Source organism: Echinops telfairi, unplaced genomic scaffold, assembly GCF_000313985.2.
Source record: "Echinops telfairi isolate 266 unplaced genomic scaffold, ASM31398v2 ScPeMD7_36;HRSCAF=134, whole genome shotgun sequence".
Lineage (NCBI taxonomy): Eukaryota > Metazoa > Chordata > Mammalia > Afrosoricida > Tenrecidae > Echinops > Echinops telfairi.
This window is the reverse complement of record NW_022103934.1, coordinates 3,905,863-3,918,197: the sequence shown is the minus strand read 5'-3', so window position 1 is coordinate 3,918,197 and position 12,335 is coordinate 3,905,863. Positions and strand designations below refer to the sequence as shown.

At 58.3% G+C, this 12,335-nt stretch overlaps 2 protein-coding genes across 9 annotated transcripts in view; both read left to right on the top strand.

The window, feature by feature from the left end:
• The window catches only part of ZNF358 (zinc finger protein 358), a 5,269-nt gene extending 1,516 nt beyond the window's left edge, over positions 1–3,753 (top strand). Inside the window, exons 1-4 of one of the 8 annotated variants that reach the window (XM_045290376.1) lie at positions 43–64; positions 913–972; positions 1,549–1,651; positions 2,035–3,753. In XM_045290376.1, the coding sequence (XP_045146311.1) occupies positions 1,579–1,651; positions 2,035–3,680 (1,719 nt within the window). In that variant the 5' untranslated portion in view covers positions 43–64; positions 913–972; positions 1,549–1,578 and the 3' untranslated portion in view covers positions 3,681–3,753. Of the gene's footprint in view, positions 1–18; positions 65–858; positions 1,652–2,034 lie in introns of those variants that run through there. The other 7 variants (XM_045290380.1, XM_045290378.1, XM_045290373.1 and 4 more) reach the window with 7 other exon arrangements.
• A 1,575-nt stretch (positions 3,754–5,328) lies between these two features.
• MCOLN1 (mucolipin TRP cation channel 1) overlaps positions 5,329–12,335 on the top strand; it is a 12,951-nt gene continuing 5,944 nt past the window's right edge. The window contains exons 1-5 of the mRNA XM_045290311.1: positions 5,329–5,403; positions 7,990–8,186; positions 9,546–9,713; positions 9,834–10,002; positions 12,158–12,317. Coding sequence (XP_045146246.1) covers positions 5,373–5,403; positions 7,990–8,186; positions 9,546–9,713; positions 9,834–10,002; positions 12,158–12,317 — 725 coding nt within the window. The 5' untranslated portion in view covers positions 5,329–5,372. The remainder of the gene's footprint in view (positions 5,404–7,989; positions 8,187–9,545; positions 9,714–9,833; positions 10,003–12,157; positions 12,318–12,335) is intronic.

The following is a 12,335-nucleotide window of genomic DNA, read 5'->3' as shown; positions in this document are numbered from 1 at the left end:
GCTGTTTCCCCAGGAGGCAGTCGAGGGGCTCCCTGGCCCCGCAAGAACCCAGGAGAGGACCCAGGTATTGCTCCTACACCTTCTAACTCGGGTGTGTGGGGTTGACTCAGGTATTGCTCCTGCACCTTCTAACTCCAGTGTCTGGGGTTGGCGGGAGGTCCAGGAACCTAATTCCCTCACAGTTTACTCACTCCCTGGCTCCTAGCCTTGGGGTCTGGGGCTCAGATATCTCCATGTCCCCAACAACAGATCAATTTGTTGCTTCCCTGTATGAGCTGGCTAGCCAAGGCATCTCCCTAAAGGTAATACTGGGATCCCTCTGCTCCCTAGAAGGGACCCCAGCTGTTGTTTCTCCACTTGCCCCCCTTACCCCAGCCACTGGACTGGAATTCAGGGTCTCCCATCCCCAGAGGAAACGTCCCCACTCCCTTTCCCATGTCCCAGCATGGGACCACTGGCTTGGCAATCTCTCCTGTCAAGGAGGTGGTCCAGGGTGCCCCGGACCACCGAGGAAGGGACTCAGGTATTATTTCTACCTACGTACCACGTCACCAAAGGAGCCCTGGTGGCGTCGTGGCTAAGGTTGGGCTGCTAGCAGTTTCAAGCCACCAGCTGCTCCTCCAGAGAAAGACTGGGCTTTCTACTCCTGTAAAGAGTTACCGTTTGGAAACTCAGCACGGCAGTTCTACGGGTAGTTGTATTTGGCCATGAGTTGGAATTGACTCCGTGGCAGTGAGTTTGTTTTTTTTAACCTCCCCCCACCAAAAAAAACCCCACCCCATTGGTGGTGCAGTGGGCTAAGCACTGAGCTGGCTAACCACAAGATCTGCAGTTCAAACCCACCAGATAAAGCTGCTCCTGTAACAATGGACCGTCTCAGAAACCCAAGAGTGCGTCTCCTCTGTCCTATAGGATTGCTCTGAGTGGGAATCAGCTGCACCCCCTGCCAGAAGGAACCCGCATAGCATACAGGTTAAGCACCCTGCTGTAAGCTTTACCTTGGTGGAATTCAAACACCCCCCACCCCCCTCTCTTCGAGAGAGAAAAGCCCGGCCATTTGCTCCCCTAAAAAATGAGAACTTAGAAAACCCTACACCTGCAGTTGTACTCTTGTCACATGGGGTTCAGCACGAGTCAGAATGAACTGGGCATCCAACAGCACCACCTTCCTGCTCGCCCCACCCCCCTTGACCCCCCCATCAGCCAGAGTTAGATTTCAGGATTTTCCATCCGACTGGAAAAACAGGTATACATCTACTGAGCCTTGTTCTCACCCTTCTGTCACGGGGCCCAGGGGTCTCCCTGCCCCTAGGACGGGTCCCACATATCAGTTGTCATGCATCGCTCAGGATCTTGAAAAGTGCTGACACCCCCTCTCCTGAGCTCAGGATGTTCCCTCCCCATGAGAACCCACCAAGTATGCTACCCCGGGCATATGTACCCCAGCAAGCAAACCTGGGAACCCTTGCCCACCCTCTCCTCACGGGGGCACCCAGGGGCTCCCAGCGCAGTCAGGGGACTGGAGACCTAGGACTTTCTCCTTCACAGTATCCACGCTGCCTACAAGAGGGGTCCAGGATGGCAAGCCGGGCAGAGCCGGGGCCGTGGGCACTGGAGTCCTCAAATGCCACATCCCGTGACTTCCATTCAGGTGCCAGCTCCACAGCCCCTCTTCCCCCCATTCTGGCTGGAGTGGGTGGGGAGGCTTCCTGAGGGTGGAGATAAAGGGAAACATCCATGGGTGTTTTCAGGAAAGGGGTCACCCAAAGAGACCAGCTCTGCCCCAGAGAAGTCCCCAGGTATCCCAGTTTGAGCCCAACTACTCAACTGAAAGGTTGGCAGTGTGAGCTGACCTAGTAGTGCCACGGAAGAAAGGCCTGGCAATCCACTCCCCTATGGCTTGCAGTTCTACTCTTGCACACCTGGGGTCGCCAGAGTCTATGTCGATTCCATTCCCCAGTTTTGGCTTCGGTTTGATTCCCCAGCAATGGCCCCCACTCTCATACCCCACCTTCTCTCTTCCCCACCTGGTAGATCCTGCCTCGCAAGTGGCCAACGCATCGAAGCTCGGCATGCGACGCTCTGTCCTGGTTCGGAACCCAGGCCACAGAGGCCCAAAGCCCGCTTTTGAGGAGCTAGACTCCGACTCCGAGGACCTGGACCCCAACCTCGAAGACCCGGATCCACTTTCTGAAGACCCAGAGCCTGACCCGGAAGACCTCAACACTGTCCCCGAAGACGCAAACGCCAGCTTTGAAGATCGGGACCCCGCCTCGGAGGAGCTGGACCCCCAGCGGCCTGCGGAAGCTCAGCACCCCGACTTGGGGAACCCGGACTCAGAGCCCCAAGATCTTGATCCCATGTCTTCAAGTTTCGACCTCGATCCAGATGTCATTGGCCCCGTCCCCCTGGTTCTCGACCCCAACAGCGACACCCCCGACCTGGACCCCCTCTCCTCCAGCCTCACTGCCACCCCCGAGGTTCTGCCCACCAGCCCCGCCGTGCTCACGGCCCCCGCCAGCCCGCCGCGGCCCTTCTCCTGCCCGGATTGCGGGCGCGCCTTCCGCCGCAGCTCAGGGCTGAGCCAGCACCGCCGCACCCACAGCGGCGAGAAGCCCTACCGCTGCCCGGACTGCGGCAAATCCTTCAGCCACGGCGCCACCCTGGCCCAGCACCGCGGCATCCACACGGGCGCGCGGCCCTACCAGTGCGCAGCCTGCGGCAAGGCCTTCGGCTGGCGCTCCACGCTGCTCAAACACCGCAGCAGCCACAGCGGGGAGAAGCCGCACCACTGCCCGGTGTGCGGCAAGGCTTTCGGCCACGGCTCGCTGTTGGCGCAGCACCTGCGCACGCACGGCGGCCCGCGCCCCCACAAGTGCCCGGTGTGCGCCAAGGGCTTCGGCCAGGGCTCGGCGCTGCTCAAGCACCTGCGCACACACACGGGCGAGCGGCCCTACCCGTGCCCGCAGTGCGGCAAGGCCTTCGGCCAGAGCTCGGCGCTGCTGCAGCACCAGCGCACGCACACGGCTGAGCGGCCCTACCGCTGCCCGCACTGCGGCAAGGCCTTCGGCCAGAGCTCCAACCTGCAGCACCACCTGCGCATCCACACGGGCGAGCGGCCCTACGCTTGCCCGCACTGCTCCAAGGCCTTCGGCCAGAGCTCGGCGCTGCTGCAGCACCTGCACGTCCACTCGGGCGAGCGCCCTTACCGCTGCCAGCTCTGTGGCAAGGCCTTCGGCCAGGCCTCCAGCCTCACCAAGCACAAGCGCGTTCATGAAGGCGCGGCTGCTGCCGCTGCCGCTGCCGCGGTCTCTGGCCTGGGTCTGAGACCTGTGCCCCTGTTGAGACCCAGTCAGGTCCCCCTCCTGGTTCCCGAGGCAACCTCTTTGTTGGCTTCTGACGTCAGCAGCAACGCTGGTCCCAGCCCTGGCCTTAGCCCTGAGCCTGCCACTGCACTGAGTTCTCTGTGCACCCCCAACCCAGAACCTGACCCATCTTCTGACCTGAAACCTGGCCATGACGCTGATCCTGACCTGTCGCCCAGCCCTGAGCCCAAACCCGAGTCCCGCCTTGACCCTAAACCCTCTCCCATCCATGACTCTGGCAGCCCAGCCCTCCCTGCCCGGGAGAGCCCAGAGTGGCCCAGGAAGCAAGGGACACTGCTGGGGCCCGATGGCTGAAGGGTGCGGGCATACAGGGTGCCCGGGGAAGTTGTGTGTCGTGCAGTTAGTAAATGCCTCCCACTGCCTACTGGCTCTGTCGTTCACCTCTTGCTCTTTCTCAGGAGATGGGTGGGTGTGGCCTGGGCTGGCCAGCCCTGGGTGAGCCCAGTGTTGCAGGCTCCTCTCTGGACCCTGAAACGGCATTGGGCGGGCAGGTCCAGCCTGCAGTCACCACTCTGCAATTCCAGGCCTGGCCTCCTGGTCAATGCAGTCTGGGTGACCTGGCAACACCTCTCCTTAGCCTTTCTACACAGCCACAGTGGCTTGCCACTGTCACAGGAGTGACTTCAATGGTGGACTTTCTGGCACGTTCACAGCTTGGTGAGGCCCTAAGCCTATAACCCTTGTCCTTCAAAGACCACTTTCTTGAGACTCCATGGGCCAAAGGAAGTTGTACACAAAAATCCTTTGGGGGGGGGGGTGGTCGAGGGGTTTCTCAGCAGGCAGCAAGATAACCTATGGAGAAAGATACCAAAGAGCCTGGTGGCAGCAGTGGGTTAATCACCAGGCTGCTACCTCACAGGTCAGTGGTTCAAACCCACCAACTGCTCCAAGGGAGATAGATTGGGTATGGTTCATGGTAAGCAGCATGAACCGTGGGGACAGGCTTTCCCAAGAGAGGATGCACACACTGCTAACTTAGAGACCAAGCACTGTTTGCCCAGCCAGGTGCTCAGCTGGTCTCTTCTCCATGAACTGGACAGCTCCCTCCGGAGGGGACTCCTGGGACTGAGTAGCCCGTAGTGGTTGGGCTGTTTCCAGATTAAAATGCAAATCATCTGACCTCCAGACCTTGGCTTCTTAACCATTTGGTCCTGGGCCAGAGTATGCAAAGGCCCTGGGGCCAGGGGAGGTAAACTAGGGAAGGGGTGGGTCAGATCAGACTGAGCAGGGGTTTCATTATCACCGGTGCTATGGGAAGGTTAGTGGATTCTGGTGCGAGGCTGGTCTGGATGGTTTGAGGTCAATTTTGGTTGCTGGGTGGGAGCAGGATGGGGGCAGAGGCAGGAGGGTGACCCACAGAGACCAGGGAGAAAGCTGCTGCTGGGGTCCAGGTGAGGAATCCTGGTGGACCTTGGGCTGGTGACCAAGAGGGGTGGCGATAAGTAGCCGCATTGGGAATGTAACTCCATAGGATGTGCTGATGGTTGGGCAAAGGGAAACGGGAAGTTGAGATGCCCCCCGCCCCATCTGCTGAGGAAGCAGAGATCAGCCCCAAGAAGGGCAGGCTGGGTCAGCCCCCGCCACGGCGGAGGGCAGAGTGGAACACCGAACCAGGAAGTCACGAGGCTGGCACTGCTCGCGGCTCACGACGGAAAGCCAGGGCGGCGGCTGAGCAGGGTCCGGCTCCAAGCCGACCCATCCCCCCGATCGCTGCCCGCGCGGCGGCGCTGGGCCCTTTCGGCCGCTTCCAGCCCTCCGGCCTCCCGCCGAGACCGCGCACGCGTGCAGCTGCGGGAGGGGGCGAGACCAGGTCGGATCACGTGACCCCGCGGGCTCCCTGGTCACGTGTGGCCGTGGTTCGGGTCAGCTGACTCGGGAGGGTTTGAAGCGGCGCCGGGAGGGAGCGAGGCCGTAGGGACAGCGCCGGACTCTGGAACCCAGGCTGTTCCGCCGCGCCCGCCGGTGGCCCGCGCTCCCCGGCCCGGTATGGCAGCGCCTGCGGGGCGGCGCGGCTCAGGTAAGGGCGGGCGCCCAGCGCGCCCCGGGCGCCCGGTCAGTTCCTCTGACGTCGGGGTGGCAGGACAGGCTCCTAGCAGATCGGTCTGCACTCCGGCGGCAGCGGCACCAGCCCCGCCAGCTCCTGGACCCGCGAGGCCAGTGCTCGGCTTGCCTACATCCAGGCAGGCCTCGGGGGAGTGAGTGCCTCTTCAACCAGGCGACGAACCCCCGTTTGAGTTCTCCAAACCTTTGCGATCTCAGCTTGCGCCCAGCTCTCCCTCCATGCCTCCCTGCCGACTCCTGGGGATCGGGCCTGCTGGTGGCCTAGCTGGCCGCGTCCAGAGTGGGCTAGCAGTGATTCGGGCCAGCAAGGCAGGCCCTGCCCTCCACTGGTTTCTTCCCCAGGCGTCTTGTAAACAAGCACCGACACCAGCGTCTACCTGGGCAGGAGCCCTTCAAGACAGGTTCTGACCTTACCCATGATCCCATTGGACCAAGCCCCGAAGAGGAGCAGGGGGTTGGGGGTTGTTAGCGGAAAATTCTGAGCAAGGGCTGTGACCCCAGCACGCCGAAACCTTAGCTTTATCAGGATTGAAGGAAATCAGCAGCGGCTACAATTCTTGGCAGCAGGATGACAAGTTCAGGGATAGCCCAAGCCTTTACTTGCCGTGGCTCAAGCTTAGAGCCTGGTCTCAGGCATAGACTTTTTAATTTTTTTTAATTAATTAATTTATTAATCGTTTTATTAGGGGCTCATACAACTCTTATCACAATCCATCAGTTGTGTAAAGCATATTTGTACATTCCTAGTTTTCAGGAGGAAAAACGGAAGCCTAGAGGTGTCCCAGGGTACCTGGTAGGGAAGTGGCAGCCCTGAGGTTTGGTTCCAGAAACTTGTGTCTTTAAGAAGGAATCCTGGTGGGCCATGTAGTGGCCTATGTATTGGACCGCTAGCCCCATGGTCAGGAGTTTAAAACCACTGGTAACTCCCAGGGGGAAAAGGTGAAGCGTTCTACTCCTATAAGGACTTATAGTCTTGGAGACTCACAGGGCCGGTTCTACCCTGTCTTATAGGGTCACCCTGAGTCAGAATTGACTCGATGGCAGTGAGTTGTTGTGTCCTGAAGAGAAGTCCTGGTAGCACAGTGGGTTAGTTACACATGGGACTGCTAACTGCAAGGTCAACAGTTCGAAACCACTAGTTGCTTCTTGGGAGAATAATGAAGGCTTTCTATTCACATAAAGAGTTATGGTCTTGGAAATCCACAAGAGCAGTTCCACCCTGTCCTATAGAGTTGCTATGAGTCAATTGATTAGATGTCAGAGTGGTGTGTGTGTGTTGCTGTCCTTATGACGGTTCCTGGTGGTGCTATGAGGTGGTTACCCCAAGGCCAGTGGTTCACGCCCACTAGTCCACTCTGAGAGAGGAAGGTGAGGCTGAAAAGATTCAGCCTTGGAAACCCAAGGGAGTTGTTCTACTCTGCCTGATCGGTTGCCTTGGGTTGCAATTGAGTCACTGGCCACGGATTTGGAGCCTTGGTAGGGTGGGGGTTAAGCCTTTGGGCCGCTAACCACAAGGTCAGTGGTTCAGACTTCCTTGGTGCTCCTCCGAGGACAACATGAGGCGGTGCACTCCCATGAAGAGTGACAGTCTTGGAAACCCCAGGGAGCAGGTCTACTCTGCCCTTCAGAGTGGCTCTGAGTTGGAATCAACTGGGAGACAGTGGGTGTGGGATTTTGTGTTGGGTGCCCAGTGTGCTCATACAATAGCAATGTGGAATAGCAGTTGTCTTTATCACTGACCCCCTTCTGCAGGTCTGTGGCTGGGGTTGGGCCAGCCAGACTGGGCAGGCGAACCTTTGGGTGTGGGTCCAGGACACTGCTGGAATGTGACTTGATCTCATTAAGCCCACCTGGAGAGGTCACTGGAAGGGTTCTCCTAATCACCACCAGGAACCCTGATGGCACCTTCTTCCCCATCACCTCCCATCCTCCAAGCTGTGAGCACTGACTGCTTCCCCACCCACCCTGATCACTGCCCCATTCATTCTACAGACCTGGAAGCTGAGGCTCAGTGCCCTGGCCAAACCAGTGAGCAGCAGGGTCAGGGGTCAACTCAGGCCTTTGGAGTTCCGCACCCCAAGTCCTCACCTTTGAGCTGTCCCTGCCCCCGCCACTGCCACCACCAGTGCTGTGGAATCAGCTCACAGTGACCGTGTGTGTGCACGTGCGCACGCACACCTGAGCACACTCCATGTGCATGGACATATGCTGGAACAGCACTGGCCTCCACCAAGTGTTTTCAGTGGCTGTTTTTCCTGGAAGTCAATCGCCAGCCCTTTCTTCCTTGGCACCGTTCGGTGACTTGAGCCCCTAACTCTTTGATTAGCAGTTGAGTACGTTGACGGCCTGCCCCACTCAGGGACTCTTGAGTGCACTGCGTTCACCTCTGACATGCCGCAGAGTTTCTGGCTGTTCCAGGGCCTCTCAGAGTTCTGTGGCCACGTACAGGTGGTGGGTACGGGTGGCATGTGGAGACTGGGAGGAGAGGGTAGAGCCTGTGGGCTGCCAGGGCCTTATCCTGCTGGTCTCCACTTGCCTGTAGAGACTGAGCGGCTCCTGACACCCAGCCCCGGCTATGGGACCCACGCAGGGGCTTCACCGGCCTCCCTGGAGGAGGAGGACCTCCGCCGCCGTCTCAAGTACTTCTTCATGAGCCCCTGTGACAAGTTTCGGGCCAAGGGCCGCAAGCCCTTCAAGCTGATGCTGCAGGTGGTGAAAATCCTGGTGGTGACAGTGCAGGTGAGACTCCCGACAGGCCTGGGGCCCCAGCCAAGTACTGGCTGTGGGCGCTCCTCCCTCATGGAGTGGGAGCCTGGTCCCCCCAAGACTCACAACTGTGTGTGCAGCATCTGCCTGGTGGCTGCCCTCACCCCCATTTTACACAAGAGGCAGCGGAGGCTTAGAGGCTTGTCCGAAGTCACACAGCGATTGAGAGTAGGGATCTGGGATTTGAACCCAGGATGCCTGATGCCATGTACACCGACAAGATCTGATCCAGATAGCAGGTACCCCCCCCACCCCGTGCCAGAACCCATGAACCCCAAGATGAATCGGCGTCAGCCCAAAGGAGCTGCTGTGACTGGGGGCCCATTAAAAAGAAAAGGACAAAAAACAAAGTGGCCATCAAGTGGATTCCAACTCACAGAGACTGCAAGGAGTCCTAGTGGCATTTTGGTTGAGTCAGGCTGCGAACGGCAAGGTCCACGGTTCAAAACCACCAGCCGCTGCTTGGGAGAAAGTAGTGAGGCTTTCTGCTTCCGTAAAGAGTTGGTCTGGGGAGTCCACAGGGGACGTGCTACCCTGTCCTACAGGGTCGCTGTGAGTCAGAACTGACTCGATGGCAGTTAGGCGTGGTCACAAAGACCCCATGTGTGTCAGAGCCAACCTGGGCTCCACGGGGTTCTCAGGGGGTGACTTTTAGGAGGTAGGTTGCCAGGCCTTGCTTCTGTAGCACCACTGGCTAGAGTTGAACCTGCAGCCTTGCAGGTAGCAGCCAGGTGTGTTAGCCGCTGGCACCACCAGGCGTGGTACCTTATCCGCCACGGGCACTGTGTCCATCCCATGCGCATGGGCTTAGCACGTGGATGGTTTGGCTGAACATTGGGTCAGCGCTAAGGAGTTTTGGTAGTGCAGTGGTTAAGCACTGGGCAAACCTACCCAACAGCTCTGCGCAAGATAGGCCTGGCCATCTGCTCCCAGGAAGGCCAGTGGGGCCTCTCTGCTCAGTCACGTGGGTCACCATAGACGACCTGGGCTCGCCCAAACCTAACAACAGCCGCTGTTGTCAGCCGCTGGAGGCCCCTTGGTGCTGCAAGTTAAGGAGATAGACAGTGGGGTGGGGTGGGCCTGGTAACGATGGGGTGGATCTGCACCTTCACGGAATGAAGGGTGAGGGACGGGCCAAGGAGAAGGCAGGTCTTCATTATGTAACAGAACTGCAGTGGGCCCTGTGGGTGGCAGGCTCTCTGGCCTGCCCCGGTGGATGTCCCTAGCGCCCTCTTTCCTCATCCTCCGAACCTGCCCCAAAGGAGGCCCTTCCGGCTTGTGGTTCCCGACCTGGCCATGAACTCCCCCGCCCCGGCCCCTCCTGTCTGCCAGCTTATCCTGTTTGGGCTCAGCAACCAGCTGGCGGTGACATTCCGGGAGGAGAACACCATCGCCTTCCGACACCTCTTCCTTCGGGGCTACTCGGATGGGGCGGACGACACCCTGGCCGCCTACACTCGGAAGCAGCTGTACCAATCCATTTTCCATGCTGTGGATCAGGTGCCAACCAGCCGGCGAGTGAGGGGGTGACAAGAGGTGGGGTCCCGCCTGGTGGGAGAGCAGGGCTGTCAACAGAGCCCTCCCCCATACCCCCGCCCCACCCCCCATCTCTGCCTACAGTACCTGATGCTCCCTGATGTGTCGCTGGGCCGGTACGCGTACGTGTACGGCGGCGGGGGCGGCCCTAGGGCCAACGGCTCGGCCCTGGCCCTCTGCCAGCACTACTACCGTCATGGCCACGTGGACCCTGCCAATGACACCTTCAACATTGACCCAGTGGTCGTCACCGGTGAGTCTGTAAACAAGGTCATGGGTCTTCAAGCACCCAGTGCACGGTTGGTACACTTGAGACACGGCCGCCCAAGTTAGACTCACAGTGGTGAGTGGACCAGGCAGGGCTTAGCTGGCCGGAGTCCAGATGTCCAGCTTGGCAGTTTAGCTCTGCCCGGAGCTCCAACGATGGGCCTCGCACACGCGGGCCTCGGTGCAGCCTGGCCCTTGGGGAGTGCCAGGCATTCTTCCCATTGTTTACACTGTTGGTGGGAACACAGCCAGCCGGATGGACATACACCAGCTCAGCCCTCGCTGCAGTGACCTTCAGTGACATTCTTGGAATCGTGTAGCCGTTCTCCCCCTCGTTGCCCACGTTGTACGGCCACCAGGAACGTGAACTCTCTACCCCTCCTCACATTTCTATCTAATCTTCCCAGTGGTGCTTCTCAGGGGAGCACCAAGCACAAGGCTCGCCTTCTGGTTTTCACTATTAAACTGGGGTACGCAGTGGCTGCTGACAGCCACGGCAGCGGTTCGAAACCGCCAGCCACTCCTTGGTAAAAAGACAAGGCTCTCTACTCCCCAAAAGAGTTCCATTCTGGGAAGCCCACAGGGGCAGTCCCCCCCGCCCGATAGATTGCTGGGAGTCAGAACCGACTTGATGGCAGTGAGTTTGCAGTGTTTGGTTTGCTGGTTTTAAGCTTTAGTGTAAAGAAGACTTTATGGGAAATTTTTGGTTTAAGCCATAGGTCCCCCAATTTGCCTGGCCCACTGCCAATAAGGCCCGAGTGCTCCTAAGAGACAAGGGTGGCGTGACTTCGTCTCACATACCTGGGACGTGTTGTCAGGAGAGACCAGTCCCTGAAGAAGGACATCACGTTTGGTAACGTGGAGGGGCCGTGTGAAAGAGGAAGGCCTTCGATGAGACGGATGGACACTGGGGCTGCATCCATGGGCTCAGGCGTGGGAACCACCGTGAGGAGGGCGCAGGGTTTCATTCTGTCCTGCGTGGGGTCGCTGTGGGTCGGAGCCGACTCAATGGCATCTAAAGACGACAACAATTGCCCTCTTTTCAGAAAAGAAAAATGCTACACTTCGCCCCCCACCCCGGCAATGAAAAACATTTGTTCTATAGCCTTATAATCCCGAATCAAGTGTGGTTATCTGCCCTCCTGGGTCGTGCCAGTGCCCGCAGCAGAGGGCAGTACCACCCACTTTGGGAAACACTGGTTTAAGGCTTAAAGATGATCTCCGGATCATAGTTCTTGGTTTCTCCAGCATCCATGACTCCAAAAAGTCTGGATTCCATGAAAATTTAAAATGTTGTGTGTGTCTTCACCCCCTTGGTTCGGGACTCGTCTATAGGCTCTGATAAAACAGAAAGCACTCCGGAATGGGGGCTGGACACCATCTAGTTCTTCTAGGTTCATGGCAAGACAGGCAGTGTCCTCGGAGATAATTAGCCACTTCCCTAGCTTCCTTCTGTCCTCTCACCAGAAAACCCAAACTCCCTGCCATTGGGTCAGTGCTGACCCACAGTGACCCTATAGTACATAGTAGAACTGCTCTGTGAGTATCTGAAACCATAACTCTTTCCAAGAGTAGAAAGCTCTGTCTTAATCTTGAGGAGCAGCTGGTGGTTTTGAACTGCTGACCTTGCAGCTAGCAGTCCCAGGCATCACCACTATGCGCCCCAGGAATTCTTGACTCTTACCAGGTGTTGTTTTTTTTTTAACATTATGAACTCCCAAAATGTTTGGGACCCATTGAGGGCCAGGCCAGGGGCTTGGTGAGGAAGATAGGCCAGTTGCCGGCTATTATGGGGACAGTAGATCCAACATCAAGGATTCGAGTTCAGTTTGGGGAGGAAGAGAAGCCCTGGTAGCATAGCAGGTGAGGCACTGGGCTGCTAAGGTCAGCAGTTCAAAACCTGCAGCTGCTCTGTGGGAGAAAGATGGGGCTTTCTGCCACCGTAAAGAATTACAGCCTCATAAACTCACAGGGGCAAGCAGTTCTACCCCGTCCTACAGGGTCACTGTGAGTGGATATTGACTCGCTGGGAGTGAGTTTGCTGTTTGGTTTGGGGGGAGAAGGGAGGTGGGTTTTTTGGGGGGAGGGGAGGGACTCTGGGAATGCAGCCCCTGAGGCCCCTCCCTGACTCCCTTTCTCAGACTGCATCCAGGTGGACCCCCCGGTGACCCCCGCTGATGAGCCCACCCTCTCAGATGACCACTTAAGCTTCAGGAACCTCACACTCAAGTTCCACAAGTACTGCCCGGAGGAGGGGGGGTCAGGGGAGGATGCCAGGGGCGGGCGTCAGAAGGATGTCAAGTCAGTCCATAGCGGCCA